At 41.2% G+C, this 25,051-nt stretch overlaps 1 protein-coding gene across 8 annotated transcripts in view; it reads right to left on the reverse strand.

Annotated features, from left to right (window-relative positions):
- Positions 1 to 8,164: 8,164 nt before the first annotated feature.
- Positions 8,165 to 25,051, reverse strand: part of pclob (piccolo presynaptic cytomatrix protein b) — a 105,613-nt gene continuing 88,726 nt past the window's right edge. For 6 of the 8 annotated variants that reach the window (XM_072695400.1, XM_072695405.1, XM_072695404.1 and 3 more), the window contains 10 exons: positions 24,831 to 24,857; positions 23,951 to 24,044; positions 21,858 to 21,929; positions 21,408 to 21,693; positions 20,946 to 21,140; positions 17,821 to 17,926; positions 17,597 to 17,664; positions 13,439 to 13,573; positions 11,983 to 12,128; positions 8,165 to 11,434 (listed from right to left, as the gene is read on the reverse strand). In XM_072695400.1, coding sequence (XP_072551501.1) covers positions 11,291 to 11,434; positions 11,983 to 12,128; positions 13,439 to 13,573; positions 17,597 to 17,664; positions 17,821 to 17,926; positions 20,946 to 21,140; positions 21,408 to 21,693; positions 21,858 to 21,929; positions 23,951 to 24,044; positions 24,831 to 24,857 — 1,273 coding nt within the window. In that variant the 3' untranslated portion in view covers positions 8,165 to 11,290. Of the gene's footprint in view, positions 11,435 to 11,982; positions 12,129 to 13,438; positions 13,574 to 17,596; positions 17,665 to 17,820; positions 17,927 to 20,945; positions 21,141 to 21,407; positions 21,694 to 21,857; positions 21,930 to 23,950; positions 24,045 to 24,830; positions 24,858 to 25,051 lie in introns of those variants that run through there. The other 2 variants (XM_072695403.1, XM_072695406.1) reach the window with 2 other exon arrangements.

Below are 25,051 nucleotides of genomic sequence, written 5' to 3' on the forward strand. Positions count from 1 at the left end.
GAAAATCAATCTTATTTCCACCCTAAATTTAGCCCTGTCCAATTCCACCCACTGCTAGAACTCCCCATTTCACACCATGCTACCTGCACTGAAATGCTAGCATGTGCTTCCTGCAAGACACGTAAACACAACCAACTGCATGTTCCCAAGCTGCCCACAGCTGGACAGCTGAATGCGCCTGGAGGAGAACGCTAACTGCTAATTCTCCTATGTCAGCCAGCAGACGTGCTGGCTTTTTACTAGTTCCCAGAATTCTAGAGGCTTTTGTGGGGAAAGCACCTTTTCTTATGAAGCCCTCCACATCTGGAACAACCTTCCAGTTAATGTCTGTGATTCAGACACAGTCCAGCTCTTTAGGCCGAAGCTGAAAACAAACTCGTTTGGTTCAGCCTCTGGTAAAGAATGCTTCTCTTTGGGTTAGGGTTGCAGATTCAGGGGTTGGGGGTTTGTTGATAGGTGCCGGTGGTTCAGGGTGCAACAATGTCTGTGTTACCTTCTGGCTCACTACCTTTGTTAGACTGTTAGAGTCAGATCTGCTGGAGTCACTAGCCCCACATTGACATGTTCGCATTCTCTGTACTCCATGAATCCAAACAGAACTGATCCAAACAGAACTGATCCAAACTGAACTGATCCAAACTGAACTGATCCAAACTGAACTGATCCAAACAGAACTGATCCAAACAGAACAGATTTTTCCAAGATGACTGCCCACCTGTCCAGCCTGATGCTATCTGACTATCTGGGTCTTCTGCTACCTGCCCCAGACCAGTTACATTTTTCCTTCTGTTTGCATCTCTCTCTCTCTCTGTATCTCTCTCTCTCTCTCTCTCTCTTACTCTCTCTCCAGCTATATTTTGTATCTCTCTCTCTACTTTTCTCTCACTTCAACTCTCACCCTTTCTTTACATCTCTCTCTCTCTCTCTCTCTCTCTCTCTCTCTCTCTCTCTCTCTCTCTCTCTGGAGGTGTGGACACATGGATATAGGATAAGACCGATTCAGCACAGATCCTCAGACTAAAGACTACACTACGTACATAGACTTAATGATTCTATAAGTACACCTGTGCATAACAATGGACAGAGGAGATGTGAAGAAAACCTCCTCCTTGTGAATCTTGGTTCCTTCCAAGGTTTCTTCGTCCAGCTTTGAGGAAGTTTTTTCTTGCCAGTTTTGCCTTAGGCATACATGTCTCCATGTCTCCATGTCTTACTCTGGATTTCTGTAAAGCTGCTTTGCGAGGACATCAGGTTGTAAAACTTCTTATTGGCTTTCTTATTGGCTAGCATCACACTGAGTGATGAGTGGGTGGGGGTCAAAGAGCAGCAGCAATAATGCTCGCTTGGACTCTTTACCACAGATGGCTGTGGCATCTCCAGGGATTAAACTCACAACCTCCCAATGATAGGTCCAACGCTTAGACAGTTACACCACTCAGAGGCTTAAGAATTGATGCTCAAAATCTGTCACTGGAGCGGTCCCCTCTAGGGTACGGTGGATGTTTTAAAGTCAGCACCTTCAAGAGCTCCGAGTGCCTTAGCAGTCTAATACGCTACCATGATGACCCGGAGGTCGTAGGTTCAGATTCTTGCAGTCGGAGTCCCAGAAAGCACAATTGGCTGTGCTCTCTCCGGGTAGGTAGATGGCGCTCAATCCTCTCATCACTCTAGAAACAATATTGGCGCTATGTCTGGAGCATTGATCATTGGCGCTAGGGGGAGCTACGATGGGAAGGTGGGATAATTGGCAGGAACAAATTGTGAGAAAAGGGGAAACTTTTGATAAAAAATCAAATACAAATAGCACCTTCAACCATAGAGGCAGATACTCTTCTTTGGAGGCCAGGCGGGGAAAGCTAGAGCTATATGGGGGGGAAGTCATGGCCTGATGGTTAGAGAAGTGGGTGGGCTTGAGAGCCGAAGGTCGCTCCTTCGAATCCCCTAACACTGGGGTTCAAGCGAAACTCTCCTCTTCTTCCTCTTATTGGGACACCCTCTAACTGAGCATAGTACATTACTCACTGTACATTCAACATCTCTGTGGTTGTAATCTTAACCAATGGATGCGCTGTAGCACCGGATGCTCTAAAACAAAGTAAACAAAGAAGCCCCTCCCTCAAAATTGTTTAATGGAAAATACCAATTAGAGGATTAGATTAGAATCCCCATTTGTTTCAATCAAGCTTTGTTTCATTTGTGACCTTTTTGACCATTTACACCACAGCACTTATCAAAAGGGAATGATAATGGGAGGAGAGCAATTTTACTATGAGGATGGCCTCCTCCTGAATCCCCCTGCAGATGAGCCCTGGGTGTCACCCTTTTCCCTGGTCAAATATACAAGCCCGCCACTCCATTTGCTCCTTCAAGACCTGCAGAATGTTCTCCAGAGCCAAGAATCCCAGAATCCCAGAATCTGACGAGCGAGTTGTGTGTCTTGTGTTTCTAGTGTTCATGTTTCTTTCCAGGACGTCACCTGATATCCTCAATGAGCAGGGCCTGGTGCTGCTCATTCTTCTGAAATGCCTCTCAGAGGTCTTTCCGCGGTGCCGGTTCTTTGAGAGGGAGAGACACTTTTCCTTCTGATGAGATAAAAGTTAAACAGCGAGTGAGCATGGAGGCAGGTCGGGGCAGAGGGAACGAGCTGCCGAGGGATTTCGGCTTTCACCCGTTACCTAGCAACCACTCACTGGCTCTCTGGTCCTCGACGACGGCTGTGGCAAAGGGGTTGCGTGATGGAGATGGAGAAAGAGAGAGACAGAGAGAGAGAGAGAGAGAGAGAGAGAGAGAAAGAAAGCGCGAGAGTGAGAATGGGGAATGAAAGAGCAAGGCCGTAACACAGGGACGAATGGAGCACTATCTCCTGCTCCATTGAGGGAACTGTGGTGGACTAATGGCACAGGCACACAGAGTTCTGCTCGCTTTTCTGCTCTATTGTTCTCTCTCTATGCCATTCCATTAGCACCGTCCCATCGACCGCTCTCACAAAAAAAAAAAAAAAAAAAAAGCCAAGGATTTCAGAGGCACGAAAAGAGGAGCAGCTCGTTCCTTTTCTGAGCCAGGAGAGACACACAGCATGACCCAGCGGCGGTTAAGTGGGGAGGACAATATCAGAGCATGATAAAAGCCCAAGGCCAGCGTGCAGCTAAATGAAAAGAAGCTCAGGATGAAGAAGAAAAAAAGGCATCACATCATCAAAACAAGCCCTCTCATTAAAATTCCCCCTAGATGTTTAATAAAGACTCTTGTTGTGATCTCTCTCTCTCTCTCTCTCTCTCTCTCTCTCTCTCTTTCTCTCACGAGCAGAACTCTCGAGCTGCAGGCGGTGATTAAAGCTCGCTGAGGACCAGAGTTCATCTGAACCTCGTTTTTAAACCAGAGAGTGGGTCTAATGCGAGCGCTCGCTTTCCCTTTCGACTGAGGTGTCAGGAAGTGAGTGGCGGCTGTGGCGGCTGCGGCGGTGGCAGAAGGTGGTGGAGAAGACAACATGGGTGTGCAGGTCCGAAACATCGGGCAGTGTGTGTGTGTGTGCGTGTGTGTGTTGAAATCGCTTGTTGTGGGAAGGTCTTGTGGGTTCAGTGCACATGTGAGTGCGCCTGCCCAAGGCCATTCAGGGGAGCTAATGAGCAGGCTCATTAAGGGTGTGCTACAGAGGCCTGTGGACCGAGCACGCTGGCGTGTGAAGTCATAGGTGACTGTAATTGTCAGTCTAATCTTTAGCTCCTCTGCTATGGCTCCTACAGCAGTACATAAAACAAAGAACAAAGGCACGGGCGGCTCTGGGGATGGAGTGAGGGGAATCTAATTAAGCAGCACATTTGCACAGTTGCCATGTGTTTGAATGGCGTCGGGTAAATAACACTGCTCCGAAAGCCTTTTACGGTTGCTAAGGGCTACGCTAGGAGATGACAGCCCTAAACAGCGCTGTTTAAAGCCCCTTATAGCGAGTAGATTTTTATAGTAGTAGTGTATTTTACCACCATGCACTACGGTTTGTCAAATCAGCTGATTAGGCTTTAACTACTCAGCGTTCGAGGGGATCATCACCTGTGCACATGCAAACACACAAACACACACCACTTGCTCCCTCACTCACTCCCTCACTCACTCCCTCACTTCCTCACTCTCTCACTCCCTCACTCGCTCACTACCACATCCTGAAATCCAAGCTACACCAGTCCCCTGGGCCCTGCTACCCTCCTACACTGGATCTCCATGGCAACGCGCCCTGCCTGCATTACCCAGGAAGAGAATGGATGTTCACAAACAGGGCTCTCTCACACAGCGCTCTTATCAGAGTCTCTGGTCATGGAGCTCCTGTGGATCTTGTAGAACTGTAGATCTTGCAGGTGCCGCTCATCGCTGTGATCGCTGTGTGTAAACAGTGCGGCCTAGACCGGCGATTCGAGTCCTCAGGCTTGTTTAAACAGAGCTTTTAACCAGCAAAGCAGCTTTGCAGAGATCCAGTCCGAGCTCCAAGTGAGCGAGCCGGAGGCAAGGAGAAACTCCCTCAGGGGGGAGGGGAAGAAACCTTAAGAGGAACCAAGACTCAGACGGGGAACCCATTGTAGTCTGGTTGACATCAAAGCAAATCAAAGCAAATCAAAGGCTGGGAATGAGACTCAGATCACCTATATGATTACCATGTTAACAGCAATATGTAAATATCTCATTATAATTAGTTGTCTTATGTAATAACACTATGTGTCCAAATATTTGTGGACACTTTTTCTAAGCTGCACTCATTGCTGACACAGATTTATGTGCAAATGCACATAAATGCAGCTTGTCTAGTCCCTGTAGAGAAGTACTTCCAAAAGAATAGGACTCTCTGGAGCAGATAAACATGAATCTATTGACACCATGCTGCCTAATGCCAGGCGTGGGCTAGAGGGGTATAAAAAGAGATATAGTGAATAAAAAGCAGGATACACTATTTTTTATAAATATCCTTGATTTCAGAAGAAGCAATTAATGAGCAGATGTCCTTATACTTGTCCATATAGTGTATCTTGTATGGCTGTTGTGTTTAGCTTCTAGCCAGTTAATGCATCATATGCTTAAATAAAGGAAGCTTTATTTAAATATTAATGAGGAGAATTTGCATACAGTTCACTGGTCAATCATTTTTGTATAGAAATGGAAGCTTTGCCTCCTCTGACACTTACACATGTGTTGGCCCTGCTGTGAAGGCTCTGTTGCTAGACTTGAGGGTGTGCCCTCTCTATCTAAGGCTCCTGGAGCTTCTTTACTATATGAGCTTCTAACTTACATATAGTTATTACTTATGATGGAGGAATCACAACTAAACATGACGTCCTGCCTTATCCATACTTACATTGCTTATACGAAGCGGAATTTAAAAAAAGCAAAATGCATTGTTTTAGTTGGGTGTGATTTAGTAAATAAATAAATACATAAATATGTATAAAACTATATATATATATATATATATATATATATATATATATATATATATATATATAGCGCTGATTTTTACACATAGTTATATATGTATATATGTATATGTATATATATATATATATATATATATATATATATATATATTTCATATATAGTATTATATATATATGTGCTTAGAGTTATATATATATAAATCAGCTATACACTACTATAGATTATATCACCAACGCAGCAAAACTCCCACCAGGCAATTCCCAATTTCCAATACACATTTCCTAATGCTCTGCTCGAATACTGATTAGCTGTAAGGAGACAGTCTGTGTTTTGTCTTCTTTCCAGATCTGCCCTCATTTAATCATCATACAGGCGCAGAAGGATGTATCTCAAAGAAGCAAGCTCCATTAGCCCCTCAACCATTATTTATACCTCCTTTACTGAAATCATAGACAAGCTCAATTTGTCAGGGTGAGCTAACCACTGATTAATGGCTTCAGAATGGTTAGTTTGAGACAGTTTTGTGAGATTAAATAAAAAACAGCATCTCTGTGTATTATCTGATCTAATAACAAGCTTTCTCCACCACACACGACTTTGCTCTGTTCAGCTGCTGCCCTCTGGTGGCGGAAAGCTATAAGTACACATTTTCTGCATGTATGCCAGTCTAGGTTTAAAGATGATGATTCTCCATTGAAAAGAAAACGTAGTACAGGACTTAGCTTCATCTTAGCTTCATTCAACTGAACTTTCACAGCTTGTGTAAGCTCCATAGAAAAGCACTGCAAACAGAATTGGACTCCCTGTTAGCAGCAGAGGAGCCTACATCCTTATGTCTGATGCCAAACATTGACTAGAGGGGTAAAAAGCCCCCCCAGCATTGAGCTGTGGAGCAGTGGAACTGTGCTCTCTGGAGTAGGCCTAATGAAGCTTCATCCAGTACATTCAATACATTCTAATGATCCAGCATCAGCACCTTGTGTGGCTGAACGGAGACTCACTGGTAACATCCCACATTAATAAAACCAAGGCATGGGAACAATATAATTAAGTGGTGTCCACGACTTAGCAAGGCGTGGGATCGAGATTCTGAGTCGAGAGTCGTGACCAGAACTTTATTATCTCTTTCCACCGTCGTCACCATTGTTGTGTCTACTAGCAGGGCTCTGTAGGTTCTCCATCGTTAATCCATACAAAGAACCAGGGGTTGCCAATTCAACTTTGGTAGTTGTTGCCCTACTGGTAATTAGAGCAACACACTGGCAAATCGGCAGGTCTTGCTCATGGGCTCCACCTACAGTTGGGAAGGGAGCCACCACTAAAGGTCAAGCTGGGAGATACAGAACTGTGAATGGGAGTGAAAGAAGCGTGTGGGCTGAGCCGGTGAAGTGCTATTTTCAGATTGTACACAAATATGACTCACAAGCGGTGTCCTGCCTGCTTCTCCAAAGCTACATATTGCAGTTAGCCGCATGTTGAGCTCAAAGTAGCAACAACCGGGGTACTATTCATCCTCTTACAGGCCTGTGGAGCATCTCAGTGAATCAGAAGCTGCTATTTTAAGGTAAAAATGCTACATGGTGTTGCTTTCATTGATTAGTTCATTCAGGTGTAAGTAGAGGAGCTGCTAATCCTTGCCTTTAGACTGACCATTCAGGACAAGGGTTGCACACTCCTAATTTAGGCTTTCAAATGATTCTTTGAAATGCCATTGTTCTGCATATACAGGGGCGCCATGTGTGTGTGTGTGTGTGGAGTGGAGTGGGGATTGTTCTGAAGGGCAATTCTAAAAATGTCTTAATTGAGTATTTTATTGTGGGCCCAGTGTAATATACTTTCATGGGGCCTAAAATGCCAAAATGGTTTTGGCAGCTTTGGTCACATGACAGTCTTTCTTAATTTTCTAAGCAAAAATGAAGTCTTACCCAATAGAGTCCTTCCCAAGGTCTCCCACTGGAGTAGAATGGTGTCCCACCAGAGAGTCTGCCACATGTAAGGCAGTGTTACAGTTACAGACTACATTACATCAGTCAGCAACTATTATTTTACACTTCTGCACAATTCTACACATTTTAAAACACATTACTGCTTATTTGCTTAATTTATGGAACATTTTGGCAGTAGATTAATGTGTTAACAAGGACAGTCATATTATATACAATATGATTTATTTAAATTAAGCAAATACATAGAGAAGTTGTGCTGTTAAATGTACAAAATGAACAAAATATGTAATTGATACAGTGGTATCCAAACATTTGCCTTTGACAGCTCCAATTGCCTTGCAAGTCGTAGAATGTCCTATGAATGTCATATGATATACTGTGGTTAAGTAATAGCATACATATAGGTCATGGCTGCACCTGAATCACTGCAAAATTTACTCAGATTTACCGCTGCTGCTTTTGATATTATATATATATATATATATATATATATATATATATATATATATATATATATATATATATATATATATATAGTGTTTGTGATTCAGTATGCTTCAGGACCCCTCAACACCATTGCAGGACAGTGGCCAGGCACCTCAACATCTGTTAAAGCAGTTGGGGTTTGGGTGCCTTGATCTAAGGTTGCACTAGCTACAGACTCCAGTCCTGGGGATTGATACAGCAACATTGCAGTCCCAAGGCCGTATGTCTAACCTCTTGGCCACAGCTGCCCGCAATCATTAGCCCATAACTCATGAAAACTGATTTGAAGGATAAAGAAAGAGACGCGACTCTGGTTCACATTTGGAATAGAATCTCTTCTTTAATATTTATTATTTAGACTCAGGGAAATATTTTATTTATTTTTTTTCTACAGCACAATTTGCATAATTCCATGACATCCTGTGGACAACCACAAAACCATAACATTAAATTTCTCATTTTTACACGAAGTGAAAAACAAGACTCATTGTACAAGCATTTTTACAGTCAGCATACATCTTCAGATAAATCTATTCAACGTCCCTCTTCTGAAACAGAATCTGGAGGCAAAAATATTAACAAACATCTAGCGAAACATGCAACATCCATGTAAAACCTAAAAATTCTTTGACAGCCACTGAAGTCGAAAAGAATTGTTTTTGCGTATTCTTTTTTTTTTTTCTTCTTAACTCTGAGAAACTCACTGCTCTTTATTGGAGAGGTTGGGTCATCGTTGGGACAAATTTGGATGGATGAATTGCTCACATAGCTAGACAAATACATATGTACAGACAGAACTTTGACCTTGAGTTCGCACTTACATGCTCAGCGTCAGACCAAATAAATATTCAAACCTCTTCTTATAGAAAATATCTCATGTATTTACAGAATCAAAAATAATCCAATCACATTCACACTGCTTACTGCAACTGAATACATCAGCCCTGTCGCAAATGTACTGTCCTGTTTTCCCAGGAATACGGCGCGGCAGATCAGGCTACGGAGTGGACGCGGCACGCCAAATGGGTGGAGCCATTACTTCTGTCGTTATTTAAAGGGGACACAGCATTGATTGAAAACAAGATACGCGGCACTACATTAGAGGCGGGACGCTGTAGACATAGACCTAGAGCTGATGATATTGAATGTGAGAATTGATTGGCCATCAGAAAGTGGGCCCTTATCCGCAGAGCACCAGCAAGGCTGAAATGTATTTCAGTGCTTCTTTTGGTGTAGATGAAGAGCTGCTTTTTCCAGGACCATTCAAATGTCACTGTATTAATAGCAATAAGAGGTTTGAAATGACAACATTGGACAACATTGGAACAGTCCAAACACAACATTGGAACAGCGAACAGTGTCGTAGAACTAAAGTGCATGAGCTCAACATGTACTGTCATAACAGCAAGTTTAAAAAAAAAATCTATATTCATCTTCTTCTTCTTTTTTTTTTAAATATCTTTTATAATATCTATGTTCAATAAAAGTAAAACTATATTTAAAAGGTAAATTTTTACTCAGACAAACTCTCACCAGTTGCACACGTTAAGAAAAATGCATCCAGACATAATTTATGTTGCATAGAATTACCCAAACTGAACCAGTGGATTTGGTTAGGACATTAGGTTGGCACGTGTTAGTTCATCTCACTGTGACAACAACCCTTAATTCACCGCATGAAGACGTCTTTGTTCAAGCACACGTGATATCTGTACACTGTCTATACAACATGTATTAAATATGATATCAGAAAGAAACCCGCCGATATTACCAAAGGAAACACCGCTGCTTTAAGGAGATCCGCGTGTCGCCATCATCTTCGGATGTCGTCGAAATGTCCAAAGACTGACTGAGGTGACGATCGTCGTCTGGTGTGTTTGGTGTTCTGACGGCCAACACTGACATCAGACGACTGCACTGGTGTTTGTATGCATCTTTTACACTGATATGGTGCAGGACAAAGTGGCAGTGAATGGGTTTGGGACATCGGTACTAGTCTCTGGTACTAAAACAGACATGAACAGACCAGCGACAGACAGTCATTCCCCAAAAAGCAAACAAACAAACAAACAAAGAAAAAGAGACTAGAACAGCTTCATTAAACTGCACCACAAATGGGCAGTGACACCAATTATGCACAGATAACTTGCACCATTTGAAAGAAATACCAATAGCAACCAGATTTCAATAGGGCCAATTACTTAGCCTTGAGGAACACCCTCCCTCAATCAAAGTGGAGATTCTGCTTCTTATTTTTCTATTATGTTTTTTTTTCCTCTGATTTTTTTTGTTGCATATTTTCGTCTGAACACAGAACTTTATCACAAAACAGAGAACACGACTGACAACATCGGAACATTTACATGACAATTACTCCAAGATGCTTTAAAGAAAGAAAACATAATAAAATATGGTCACGTACAATCATACTGTGCATTTAAATCTCCGTGTAGGCATCTCTGCGGCCTATTAGGAAAATCATTTGAGGACTCAGGACTCTTCCAACAATCATAGTTAGTTGAAGGTCTCGAATGAATAGGCGTGTTCAAAACACGGCATCAAAAAACAGATTTTTTTACTTTATCCGACTTTATCTTTAGCCGAAGTTTCCATTCCGTCATCGCAGCTGCTTGTGGGGAATCAGGTCCAAGTGATAGAGTCGATGATATATCAAGGTCCTCAGACCAAAAGAAATACTGCATAAAATCTCTGAAGACTGAGGTCTGAAGAACTGAGGATGGGTCACTCGGGTTAGGATACCACAGACGGAGGATCACGGAGCATGTGTGCTTGATGGCGCTATGCTCGAGGTTCACACTGACGTCACCAAATGAAACAGTCACTACATCTGAGTTAGGATTGTCTTATCTTCTCACCATATACATGACATAATCTGATATGATCCATTTCATCATATAGAAAATATAGAGTGGACTGAGGGGGTAGGAGGATACTAGGTTCTCTGAAAAAGGTCACGAACTCTGCTACTAATGTCTCTGTATATATTCATATCTGCACAACCATCTACATATAAAGACTCTGTACATTGGCTGTACATAATGTATTGTCTTACACTTACTATAGAGTGCCTTCTTGATGCTGTGCTGACATGATGATGTGCAAACTAGCCAAGAACATTTAATGGACCTAAGATCTGATGTAGCACATCTATCTAGAACTCTAATATTTCTCCACGTGAGTGTAACAGCAGTGATGGTGCTAGGGTGACGGCTTTGGCCAAGAGATTTGGGAGGTAAATATTTGATATTTTCTGAAGCGATTTAATGCTCTGAATTTCTTGAGTATTTACTGAAACATCTGCCTCTTCATACATCTGCATCTCCCTCCCTCGTTTACCTGCTTCATTATATGCCTGGTTATTATCTGTGTGGACGCCTGTAGCTCGATCTCTGTAGCTCGGCAGCGTCGAGTGGTGGAGCTCAGGGCTGGGTGTGAGGAGAACTGGCCACCAGCTTGTGCCAGCTCACCGCTCGCTTCCGCATGTCCACCTTGTCCAGCCAGATATAGGCTTCCCCGATCAGTGTCTTCTTCATGAACTTCCCTCCATTGGACACCAGGAACAGCTGTGTGTGTACGATGTTCAGAGAGAAGAGAACATTTTAGAACGTTAGGACTGAGGCCTACAAGTCAAAGACTATGGATAGTGTCATAAAATGGTTCTTTGAACATTGGCATTGAAGAACCACTTTCCAGGTTTCAAGAACCAGGTTCTTCTATGGCATTGCTCCAGGAACCACGTGTAACATCTCTACACTGTAAGCAAAAATGATTATTTGACTGAATGAGAGTGAAACCCTTGCATTTTTTAAAGGATCTATCTAGAACTACATTTAATAAAGGTTTTCCACCAATCTGGAGAATCGTGTAAGGGCCCAAATGGTTGTGGTGGATGTCTTTTTCATGGATGGTCAAGGTCATTGCAATTATAGATAGTGGAGCTGTGTGAGAACCCTTTGTGGAGACCATTCAGGAACCTTCTTGCCCTTGGGGCCTGACTCTGAGTAAGTGTTTTCAGGAGGACATGAGGACTGATGTTAACCGATCACATCTCAAAAGCCTGTGTTTGTTTGGTAAGTATGTGGTGGCCTGTGTTATTCTCAGCCTTTCTCACCTGAATGGAGTGACCAGCTGGGTTGAGGCTGAAGCGGAAGGTCTCGTTGAAGGACGGCTCTCTGTCATGGCGGCACACTCTGGTCTTTTTCTTTATGATCCGCTTCTGTGTCGCCACGTTAACAACATAGAGCTTCACGTACAAGTCTGAACAGGACGACAACATAGTTAAAGGGTTAAAGCTCTATTAAAACGATATTCCCTGTATATACAACCCCTTAAACCCCAGCCTTATTTCTTAACTTTCATTTTAATCCCTAATTTTCAGTACATACTAATAATTCAGTTGACTAATTATTCAATAAGTAGTAATTATTTAGCACTCACTAATCTAGTACCTAGCAATTTTTCAGTACATACTAATTATTTAAGTAGTGAATATTCAGGGCATATTAATTTAGTACCTATATATAATTAAGTGCCTATTGATTATTCAATAAGTATTAATTATGTAGTGTCAACTTATGATTCAAATATCAGTAATTACTCAGTAAGTATATTTTATTTAGTATCTACTAATTATTCAATATGTCATAATTATTCAATACATACTAATTTAGTTTCTAGCAATTATTCAGTACCCACTAATTTTTAAGTAGTAATAATTCAGGGAATATTCATTTAGTACCCATATATAATTAAGTGCCCATTGATTATTCAAAAGTATTAATTATGTATTAGCAACTAATTATTTAATTAGCAGTAATTACTTTTAGTTTCTAGCAATTATTAAGTACCCACAAATTTCAAATATCAGTAATTACTCAGTAAGTATATTTTATTTTGTATCTACTAATTATTCAATATGTCATAATCATTCAGTACATACTAATTTAGTTTCTAGCAATTATTCAGTACCCACTAATTTTAAGTAGTAATAATTCAGGGCATATTAATTATGTACCTACATATAATTAAGTGCCTATTAATTATTCAATAAGTATTAATTATATAGTATAAACTAATTATTCAGTTAGTAGTAGTTACTCAGTACTGATTACTCCATAAGTACTTTTTCAGCACACTAATTATTCAGTACCTATGTATTCAAGTAGTAATTATTCAGTGCAAACTGTAACTTTTATTAAGTAACTACTGAATACTGAAAAAGTACCAATTATTCAGTGCCTACTAATTATTCAATATGTACTAATTATTCAATAAGTACTAATTATTCAAAATCTACTATGAAATTCATATGTAACTTGTTTGTAATAACAGCAGGCCTGCATGCTGAGCAATTCTTCAGTGTTTTTTTTTTTTTTTTTTTTTAGATCTGTCAGGCCAAGTTTGAGTATCCAGCAGGGACTTTTCTCAGGTATTATACTGTAGGTATATTTATCATAGTTCAAATCCTAGCAGCTCTCATGCTGTTTTACTGAGCCCTGACTGAGCATTTACTAGTGAGCCTTTTATAAATGTAGAACTCAGTCCCTCGGCTGAGAGGCTTCTATTACCAGGCAGATGGTCTGGAGATTTGAACTTGTAGGTGATGTTTCTGCACTGGAGAATCTCGAGGACCAGCTGCTCTCCTTCAGTCTTTATCTCTTTCTTCAGAGCCACCTTGATCTCTCCCATCATCTGGTTCTTATCTAATCCATAATCCATAAAGGTAATTAGAAAGTTAACATCATTGGAAAATGCACAGAGCATCTGCCATCACAGTGTATGATTACTGAAAAAAACAAAAAACGACAACATCAAACATATTATTAATAAAAATCACGAGTTCAGGGGTGCAGATTTGGTTCGACAAGTTGGAGGATGGGGTAATATTAGGGTAACATTGGGGTAACATTGGTAGGAAATAGTTTACATACAGAACAGTCAACATAAACAAGAATGAACAAGAACGATCATATCTTAATCATATCTAATGTGATATAGGTCAATATTAAAAAGTTAGAGGGACAAGTCACCCCATCCCATCCCACCTCCCCAAATCTCACTAGTGCATAAGATGCCATTGATGTTTTTAGATAACCGCCTCTATTCCTCTAAACTACAAGGCTTAATGGTTAGCCCTGCATACTGGGTACCACAGTGGTTCTCAGCCCTGGTCCTGAAGACCCCCACCCTGCACATTTTAGTGGTTCCTGCTCTAAAATGCCACCTTCAGCTCAGTAACGTCTTGGTGTAACACACATAGGAAATAGAATGAGCCATTCAGTGACCTCTAGTGGACAAGTATTGAATTGTAGAAATATTGATTTGTAAAAATACACAAAAAAAAACCCCCACAAAGAGTAAAGAGATAAATGTGTGTATAATAACCAAAAGCTTTTCTAAAATTATATGACCTGTATTTTATTAAATGAGTTATTTTTACAAAGTCAGAAGAATGACAAAAGTCTATTTCCTGAGAAAAAACGCAGAATGGTTGTACAGCTTAAGTGGTTTCTACTCAGGCACTTGCCAGACTGTTGGTATATGGTTGCTATGCCATTCCATATGGTTCCTATGGTGTTGCTAGCTGTTGGCTATGGTATTCCAGGTGGCTGATATTGCGTTGCTAAGTGGTTGCTAAGATATTGCTAAGTTGCTTAAGGAAATGCAGAATGGTTGTGCAGCCTAAGTGGTTCCCACTTTCAGGCATTTGCTTTGTTGTTGCTATGGTATTCCAGGTGGTTGCTATGGTGTTGCTAATTATGCTTTGCAATGCGCAACCACTATTATTATTGCTTTTTCAAAAGCAGAGCAAATGATCCCACCCTCTTATTAGGACTCCCCTTATCACTTGCAATTCACCCGACATGAGTGAAGTCAGTCACTGCCTCTGTTTTGAACTGCCACCAGTGCAAAATCTATAGGCAGCCAATGCACTCGGACGAAAGCGGCAGATACTCAGATCTGATACATCACCCAACAGACAGCTGGGCTAGCTGGCATCACATTAGAAGGGAGTTGGGGATTCAGTGCCATCAACACCCCCCCCCCCTAATTATGTAGTGTCAACTTATTATTCAAATAGCAGTAATTACTCTGTAAGTATCTTTTATTTAGTATTATTTAGTAATTAGTAATTTAAGTCATAATTATTCAGTACATACTAATTTAGTTTCTATCAATTATTCAGTAACCACTAATTTTCAAGTAGTACTAGTTCAGGGAATATATTAATTTAGTACCTACATATAATTAGGTGCCAATAAGTATTAATTATGTAATATAAACTAAGTATTCAATTAGTAGTAGTTACTCAGTAAGTACTGATTACATAAGTACTTTTTCAGCACACACTAATTATTCAGTAGTAATTATTCAGTGCAAATTGAATTTTGTACCTCAAAATAAACAAATCTACAAATTAGTATATATATTTATATTTTATGAAATGCAACTGACAACTGTAGCTATTATTAAGTAACTACTGATTACTTAGTGGTTGGTGTGGCGCAACAGATAACACCACTACCTGCCACTGAGTTACCTCACCATGTGGGAGACTAGGGTTTGATTCCCGGTCTGGGTGACTATGCTGCGCTACACCAATAAGAGTCCTTGGGCCAGACTCCTAACAATACATTAGCCCACCTCTGTGATATGAATAACCTTGTATGTCGCTCTGGATAAGAGCGTCTGCTAAATGCCATAAATGTAAATGTACTGATTACTAAAAAATTACCAATTATTCAGTGCCTACTAATTATTCAATAAGTACTAATTATTCAAAATCTACTATAAAATTAATATGTAACTTGTTACTTAAACTGTTCGTTAAACCTTTTAAACAAGCAAAAACTAAAACAGACCCCCCAATGGCCAATTGTGCTCTCTCAGGCTCCAGCTGATTCTTTCCATTATTATTATTGTTTGTAGTTATTTATGTATTTATTGTTTGTTTACTTATTGATTGTCTGTTTGTTTGTTTATGCTTCCATATCCTCCCTCAGGAATCATACACTATAAATAAAAGTAAAGTTTAAAGAATCTTCAGATGAGCTCGATAGCTGTATAGTAAAAAGCTTCACTTCCACATATTTTCAAGGGCTATTTATCACTCTGTCTGGACAAGGGTACAGCCTACTTTCTGCCAGACTCTAGCCTGTCTCCTCTAGCCTGTTGGACCTTCTCTTGAGACACACACACACACATATGCACACACACACACACCTACTGTGATGAATAATTCAGAAGAGTAGAGCAATGACACAGTGGCACCGTTATGGTAGAACAGAAGGAGGAGACCGCTGTATCCGTTAGGCCGACAGGCTCAGAGTCTCATAAACAGCTTTTAGACAAGTGCTAATTCAACCTTAGGGGCACAGAGGCCCACCAGTGTTCTCCTGCATCAGGTGCCTTTGCTACAAGACTGTACTGCATTTCATACAGAGATAAATCAGATTAGAGAGATTAGAATTTCCCCATTTTCTGCAAAAGTCAATTACTGTGACGCTCCCTGGGTGAGACGGGGAACCCTGAGTTATTCTTCTGCTTTAGACTCGTTCATTCACTTCTGCATTCGGTACAATGTCTCTATGGCAGGGACAGGAATTGTTTCCTACCTTATTTGAAGCAAAAGAGCTTCTTTGTTGAGGCCATTACAGCCAACTTATATACATATATACTCACTGATAACTTTATTAGGAACACTTGTACACTTGTACCGCTCCTCATTCATGCTATTATCTAATCAGCCAATCGTGCTGCAGCGGTGCAATGAATACAACCATCACATCAACCATCAGAATGGGTAAAATGTGATCTCAGAGATTTTGAGCATGGCCTGATTGTTGGTGCCGGAGAGGTTGGTTTAAGTATTTCTAGACCTGCGGATCTCTTGAGATTAGTCAGCTCTACAGCCTCTAGACTTAAGTCGAATGGTGCAATAAAGAAAACACATCCAGTGAGCAGCAGAGAATTGCTGCTCAGGCTGGTTGGAGCTGACAGAAAGGCTACAGTAGCTCAGAAAACCACTCTGTACAATGGTGGTGAGCAGAAAAGCATCTCAGAATGCACAACACCACCTCCAACCTTGAGGAGGATGAGCCACAACAGCAGAAGACCACGACAGGCTCCACTTCTTTCAGCCAAGAACAGAAAGCTGAGGCTGCAGTGGCTCAGCGCAGGCTCACCAACACTGCACAATTTCAATTTCTGCTAAGGTTTACTGACAGTATGAGCAGAATTTGACACTGACATAAAATTGCATTGACCATCCTTGGAATGGAGAATGGAGGCCGTTTGAGACCTAGTATTAGTGTTAATATTAATGAGTATTAATATTAGACCGAGTATTGGCGATAAAGTGCTTGGTGAGTGTTCCTGTCTGTTTAGCCTAATGCAGTTCAGTTTTTTTATTGTGAGTCATTGTTGGGGAACCAATCAGAACAGAGGTCAGGGCATGTACAGGGTATGACCGTGTACTAAAAGCTATTAAAGGCACAGTTACACTCTTAGGTCTATTCTTTTTATATCTTAATTGGGCTCTGAAATTACTTCAGCACAAATGTAAATATAGAAATTTCCATAGCCAGCAAAGGCCTGGTAAACTTATCCAAGAGAAATATTGGATATGGGCCCTTCACTGTCTCGGGAGAAGGAACAGTCACATCAGAAATCACCCAAAGACTCCACCAGAGAATCCTTTACTCTGGTTATCGCTGGATCCTTACTTTCAGAGTCAGGCAGGTTCTTCAGAGAGTCAGAGCCTCTCTTATCCAAACCATTCGGAATGGTTTTCCTGCCGGACAGAGACAAATTCATACGTCAGCACAGTCGCACGAACTTCAGACCCACTGAGCAACTGATGCACGTAATGGCTGAACCTGCTGCACTGGATCTCCCTGGCTAATGAATAATGAACTGAACAGGGACCAAGACGAAAGAGTGCACTCACAGCTGAGGGACCTGAAAGATAGCACTGTCCACTGCATTAGTGCCTGTGCCGTCCTCACTGTCCAGGGTATAACCATCTCCGTCATTCAGCCTGTGTCCTGCTCTGTCTGCAAATGTGAAAAGACAGCAGGAGGGAGGAAAGGAAACAGAGAGAGAAGAATACGGAGAGCCGGAGTTAGCAAAGCTCCCAAAGTAATGCCAGAACTGAGTGGATGCAGTGGTTCACACAGCAACGATTAATGGCTGTCAAATCAAAACCTTGTATCTGCAAAAAGGGTAGTTGCCACATATATTTTGTGACCATTTGGAGATGAATGGACCAATAAAAATGGCAATGAAATCTTGTCACGTTAACTAGGGTGACTGTACGGCCTATTTTTCCCAGACGTCCTCTTTCAAGGATCTAACACATGCGTCTGGCTGGGATTTCTAACGCTCCAGGATTTTTGCATTGATTGCATCGATCAATGTTTGCTTCAGCAGTCGCCACACAGTCTGTGTATGGACTTTTACAGCCTTCAAACAGCCTATTTAAGCCCCACCTTCTTACCAGCACAGCTGGTCTATATATGTACTTGCAGCTACATGCAAAGATGCAAAGTGGTTCCCAGAGAGAGAGAGAGATAGAGAGAAAGAGAGAGAGAGTAAGACACTGTTTAACGAAAGCAGCACATGGCGATTGACCTCAGCCTAAAATCGCAAGTGCAAAAGTAAGATCACACACAGTTATATCCGGTCAGACATAGGAGGAGGAGTGAACAGTGTCCAGTGAAATAGTTGATTTTTAATACCAATTGATTTTAAAATTTATATTTATGCATGTTATGATGCATCTATTGATTTTTTATTAATTTTATTTTGGGACACAGCAGGAACAAATTTGGTCATGTAGGCATCTCTAATAGTTGATTTTTAATGGCAATTGATTTTTATTTCTATTTACGCTTGTGTTATGACTAATTTTAATATTGACATGATAATAAAAACGTTACTTAAGAGGTGGTAAAAGTAAAAATCTTCTATTGATTTTTTTATTGATTTTATTTTTGGGACACAAGTTGAACTGCAGGAGCAAATTTGGTCATCTAGGCATCTCTAATAGTTGATTTTTCATGGCAATTGATTTTTATTTATATTTATACATGCGTTTTGGCTAATTTAAATTTTTAATATGATGATAATAAAAACGTTACTTAATTATTGATTTTTTATTGATTTTATATTTGGGACACAAGTTGAACTGCAGATGCAAAAATGGTCATCTAGGCTATTAAGGCTAGGGCTGTGTATTCACAAGAACCTGGCGATATGATACTTTAAGAACCCTTATATTATAAAAACACACCAGTGTATGTCTACAGTTTGAGTATAAGAAAAGTTTACAATGGGATCTGAAGCATAAGACCGCTTTCTAGCAGTCAACGTTTACATGAAATAACTCCCCGGCCACTAATCTTTACATCTAAGCTGCTAATTAACAATCAATATTATGTTTTTGAGAACTGATGCAGTATCACAAAACATAAGATCACAATACTTTGAGTTTCGATATTTTAACAGTGTTGGTAAAATAGAAAGTGTTAATGTATTAATGTTCATTATCACAGTCCTACAACTTAGGCCTACTTGAAGCCCCCCTGCCACAACATCCTAACCATGGTGGATGCCAGTGTGTCGCCAGTATTGAAAACCAAAACAGTGGTCACTCTACATTAACGTTTAAAGTTTACAATTCAAAGTTAAAAATAGAAATACAAGGTTTTGTTCTGACAGTAAAAAGAACAGAATAGAAAGAATACACACCAAGTAGAAATAAACAGAGACACTGAAATTAACCACATTTTATAAATATTAAGAATTCCTCGCAAAGTCAGCGATTAAACTTACAGCTAGGTTTTACAGCTAGGTTTAGGTTTGGTCATTGATTTTAATGTCGTCCCCCTCTTACAAGTACGAGTACTACATCATTAATAAGACGTTCATTCATTTACTGAATGATGGAATAACAGTTGAGCTGCATTAGGTTTAGGTTTAGACTAAGGTTTAAGGAGGCGTCATGTGTCTCACCTCCTCAGCAGTGCTCCTCCCTTGACGGTCAGCTGACTCGATACAAGTGCTCTCATTGGCCGGTAGAAGGTGACTGATCGGTACGGAGCTGGACTTTCCCATAATGTGTGTGTGGGTGTTTGTGCTTGTTCTCACATGAAACCAGCTTATGCCTTTTACACACCACAGTCATGCTAACAGAAATATGGGTTTGACCTGGGTAGAGGTTTCATCGGCGTGGGGTATCTGGGGGGAGTGAAAACCGGCATGCTGTGGCAGTCGACGTGTACAGGGTTTCTGAATACACATTCCATCGCGAGCGACTGAGCTGCAATGCTGGTGCAATGACGGAAGTATACAGGGGGGATGCTAGTACATGGAAAAGCACTTTTACTGAGGGGTTTACACATGCAACACATGCTAAGTTAACTCTGATCTGAAGATCCTGCAGGTTTGGGCTGGACAACTGAGCTGGAGCTACACTGGGGGTTATTTTTATATATTTTTATATCAGAGAAGCTGGGCTCACCGGAGTTTTACACTTGCCCGAGGCACGTTTATGATATTAGTGTGAAGAGGGGGAGTTTAAATGGTGTTGTAATTAAGCAGTTGGACACTTTGTTAAAGATTAAATTAGATTTTAGAGGCTTTTACACAGAACGAGTTTATAGTTTCTCCACTCTGCGTGCAGAATGCCCCGAGTTTCAAAACTGAGCGAATCATTTGAATCAAGACTATAAATGATGACGTTTTAAATGGGTTTTTTTTCTGTAAAAAGAAAGATTATTTTATAATGAACCACATTATAATCCTATGCATTTATCTTTTCGATTTTTTTTTTGGGAGAAATATAAAGGGAGTTTAATAGAGGTTATTCATCTGGGATTTTAAATGGAGGACATTCAACAGAACAGACCAAACAAAAAAGTATAAAAGTAAAAAAGATTAAACAGATAGGTAAGGACATGAGGGACAGGCGAAGAAAGAGCAGGAGAGTGAGAGAACAGGAGGAAAGAGATAGAGAAAGAAAAAGAGACAGTAGAGATAAGCTGTGAGCTCATGTGTAGAAGTAAAGGTTACTTGGCTGGAGGCGGGCCTGCTGCACTGCTGCCTCTGCTGCAGCAATGGCGTTGCCGGCTTCTTCCAGGTGAGCCTGTGTGACGCTGCTTTTGCTCTGACTGCGGGAGGGGCCGTGGGAGCGCAGATGACCCTCGGAGGAAGACTTGGAGCTGCCAGGGCTGCTGTGGGACTTCTCTATGGTGGGGACCTGAGTGTCTGAAGACAGGCATGGATGTTTGAATACATACACTTATAGCTAAATAGTAGTATGTGGTAGTGTGTCATATCACATTCGCCGAAAATACAAAGGTAACTCATTGATTTAATTGAATGATCCGGTAAAAAGTCACCTATAGCGGTTAGATGGATCCAAAAAATGCTGTGTTTCCTTCTATGGTTTCATATTTGTTTAATAAATGTACTGATAAATACTCTTTTCCAGGTGCAGACATTTAGCAAATATGGTTAAATGGTGAAGCCTACCTTTAGCAGGATCAGGGAAGATGCCGTGGCTTCGGCTCTTGATGACGGAGGTCTTGGGGGACTGTTCACTGCCTGGTTGTCCTCCTGTACCCCCAGATCCACCCAATCCCCCAGGACCGCCCTGACCGCCCTGGCCTCCCTGACCTCCTTGACCTCCAGGTCCTCCAGGTCCACCACCCTGCGGGGGTTGACCCCTGCTATGATGGATGCTTTCACTCTGCTCCTTTAGAGGGTGCCAGCGAGGCATGTTATCCAACTGAGCTGTGTTGGACAGGTCAATCAGCACCTGCAACACAGACGCCATAGTTCCTCAACACACGCTGCGGTAAGAGCTGGTGGATATGGTTAGTCAGATATGCGTGAGAGGAGACGGTATGTGCTGTTCTGGCAAGTTCTCTCACTGTCTGAAGTGTTTTGGCACATTGAATCAGAAAGCTAGCAAACACTCACTTCACCCAGGAAATCGTTGGTAGAGTATCTGTCATAATCCCACACTGTCACCTCCAGGGTTTTCCTCTTCAGCTGAAAGAGAAACAAGATTACACATTACATTAGTCAAAGCGCAGACATCCTGCTCCCTGAAACACTGCTCACATCAGTGTCATTCATTTGGCATCTTTAAACCTGGCAGAGCAAAACCCTGAACTCTGCAAATGGAGAAACAATTACGAGACTGGGTTTTTATTGGAGACTATAGGGAACAAATGCAGACTTGCTGTGGATTCAATCGAAGAACATCCAGGGTAAATTAAGCTGCACCGTCACGCTTGTCAGCTGAGCTCTGCACTCAATAATACCCTGATGGGTTTGTGTGTGTTTGTGTGTGTGTGTGTATGTTTAAAGGATTCTACGATTTGAAGAACACCTCAGATGATCTAGAATAATGCAGTCTAATGAAGAACGTCCTCAATGAGGGAGAACTAACAGAACTAATGGAGCTAAAGAGTAGGGTGAGGACTCAGCTCAGTAATGTGTCCAGTTCCTAGGCCAGGCTTCAATGCAATTCAATTCAATTCAATTCCATTTTTACAACGGATGTTGTCACAAAGCAGCTTTACAGAGATCCGGGTCCGAGCCTCTTTTGAGCAAGCTAGTGGCAACAGTGGCAAGGAAAAACTCCCTTGGGTCGAGAGGAAGAAACCTTGAGGTACATGAGGTTGACACCAAATAATAATAAAAACAATAAAACTAAACTGAAGGCATCTAGGCTTCTAGTATACAGCTTAAAACTTTGATCCCATTTTTGATCAAAAATAGAATCTGGTCAGACCAGATGTACACTTTTGACAGTTTTATGTTATTATGCTGTGATGAACTAAGACCCATCACCAATTACAAGGGTATAATACATACAATAATACCACTAATACAGTATTATAATGTCCATTGTTTATAGTCCACTCTCCTCTGTCCTAGCTAGCAGAACCAATAGCTAGTAGTGGCCTAGTGGCTAGGACTCCTCCTGTCACGCAAGGCCACCCAAAAAAGTCCCTCACACACACACTTGAAGCTATCTACCAGTTACAACAGCTAACTGAGGCCCACACTGATTAGCACAATGCACGAGGAGAGGTAGAACCAATTGTGATTTCACAATGATGGGGTCAACACTTGTTGAGATGTCTGCGCACCTCAGGAACCCTGAATTACACATGTGTGTGCTGAGAAGGAAAAACTATACATTTGACTATGACTTTGACAGTGACCTTGAATATAATACCATAGACTAAACATAGCATAGCATAGTGTTTAGCAGGATAGAAATTAATTTATTGTCCAATAAATGCTGGGATATTATTTGTTTGGTGTCTCCTCAGACACTGTAAATAAAACATGCAGTCTAACACAACATGATCTCACACAGAAACGGCCATATAGGCTGATTGTTTCAGTCCAAAAATATGACCTATTTGGTAGTGACCCGCCATCCCGCCATCCCACCATCCCTCAAAACCCACAGAAGACAAGCGTTCAGGCTTTTTTCTGTCCTGGCACCAAAGTGGTGGAACGAACTTCCCCTGGGTATCCGTTCAAACGCAGACTGAAGACCCTCCTCTTCTGAGAGTACTTGGGCGAATAGCAGAGTGGTCTCCTTACTGACTTGTGTTTAGTAGAGTCTAAACTTAGAGGAATCTCTGAATTATTAGTCTATTCAAACTAGCTGAGGTTTTTCTTGGGTAAATAGCAAAGCACTTTTGTAAGTCGCTCTGGATAAGAGCATCTGCTAAATGCTTTAAATGTAAATGTAAATGTAGTGCAAAATACACACACACACACACACGTGCGAAGAAGAATGGCTAAAACAGCGCTGGAAAACTGTGTTGAAGAAAATCCTGCAGTTTAAGAAGAGCTCAGAGGGGCTTTATTCACACATGGGCCCACTCAGACATTACCCAGACTTTGTACCAGGACTTTGTCTGGATAATATCTGGTACGAATGATGCTGGCATTTGCGTTCAGACATACAGCTCCTCTGGAAAAGGGAGCTGGCCAGAAAAAAGGCTCTGGCTTACCCTGCATGTCTGAAAGGGGGGTATAGCTACCTGTTCCAGGTGAATGTTTTTATAGATGACAGTCTGGTTCCACTCAGGGTTTTGGGTCTTCTGCACATATTTAGTCCTTCTCTTGTTCTCAGCACTGTGACGTAATTATGAGGAGACAGGATGTAGAACATATTAGGCAAAAGGCAACAATCCAGTGTCTTGATTATATAAATATATAAACACATTTTCAAAATTCATAATATTTCATATTCATAATATTCCATCAGGCTTACTCTATTTTAAAGAGTATTCAAACTAGTGTAAATCCCAAACGTTTGTTGTTTGACAGCAAATATAATAAGACTATGATTAAACAGTTTCAGAGCCGATCACAGGTCACAGTAGATGCAGGTATGACAGGATAATCCTTCAATGAAGCAATAGTGATGAGAATACTATGCTGGTAGCAGATGAGCATAATGACATCACTGGATCACAGGGTAATACATGGAACTACGCCTCCCACATGCAGCTCTAAAGAACAGCTGGACTACTAACAGTGCGAAACTCACATGTGAGAACTACAAAACGGGCACTCGTCACAAGCAGCTACGGCGGGCTCCTCATAAAACAGGTATCCTCAAAACACTTGAGTGTTTTAAGACTCATGATTTATGCAGAAAAAGTCTGATTTATGATTTATGCAGCTCTGCAGATCTGACTGCACAGAGGTAGAGATGGTTGTGAGGTAGCTTTGATGATACATCTCGGACGACACAGAAGCACAAGCACACCAACCAAAACCCGGCTGGATTACAGCTCGGTAATGAACGCGGGACCCGAAACACAAAAACACGAACACATACACACACACACACACACACACACAAACAAACAAAGGAACGAAAGCAAGTGACAGAAAGGAGAAGCGCCACGCTACCTTGCGTTCTGGACAACCATGACTTGGCTGAACCAATCCAGAGATTTGTTAGGAATGCAAAAGCAGACAGACAAACAGAAAACAGTCAGAGAGTCCATAAAAAAGCAGACAAAGAAAAGAGAAGGGAACAAAAGTACAGAGGGAGGGAAACCGACAGAACCGGCACTCCAGAGTGTGTATGTGGAAACACACACATAATGGAGTGGCTCCTGGTATCAGAT

This window comes from Salminus brasiliensis, chromosome 13 (assembly GCF_030463535.1).
Source record: "Salminus brasiliensis chromosome 13, fSalBra1.hap2, whole genome shotgun sequence".
NCBI lineage: Eukaryota > Metazoa > Chordata > Actinopteri > Characiformes > Bryconidae > Salminus > Salminus brasiliensis.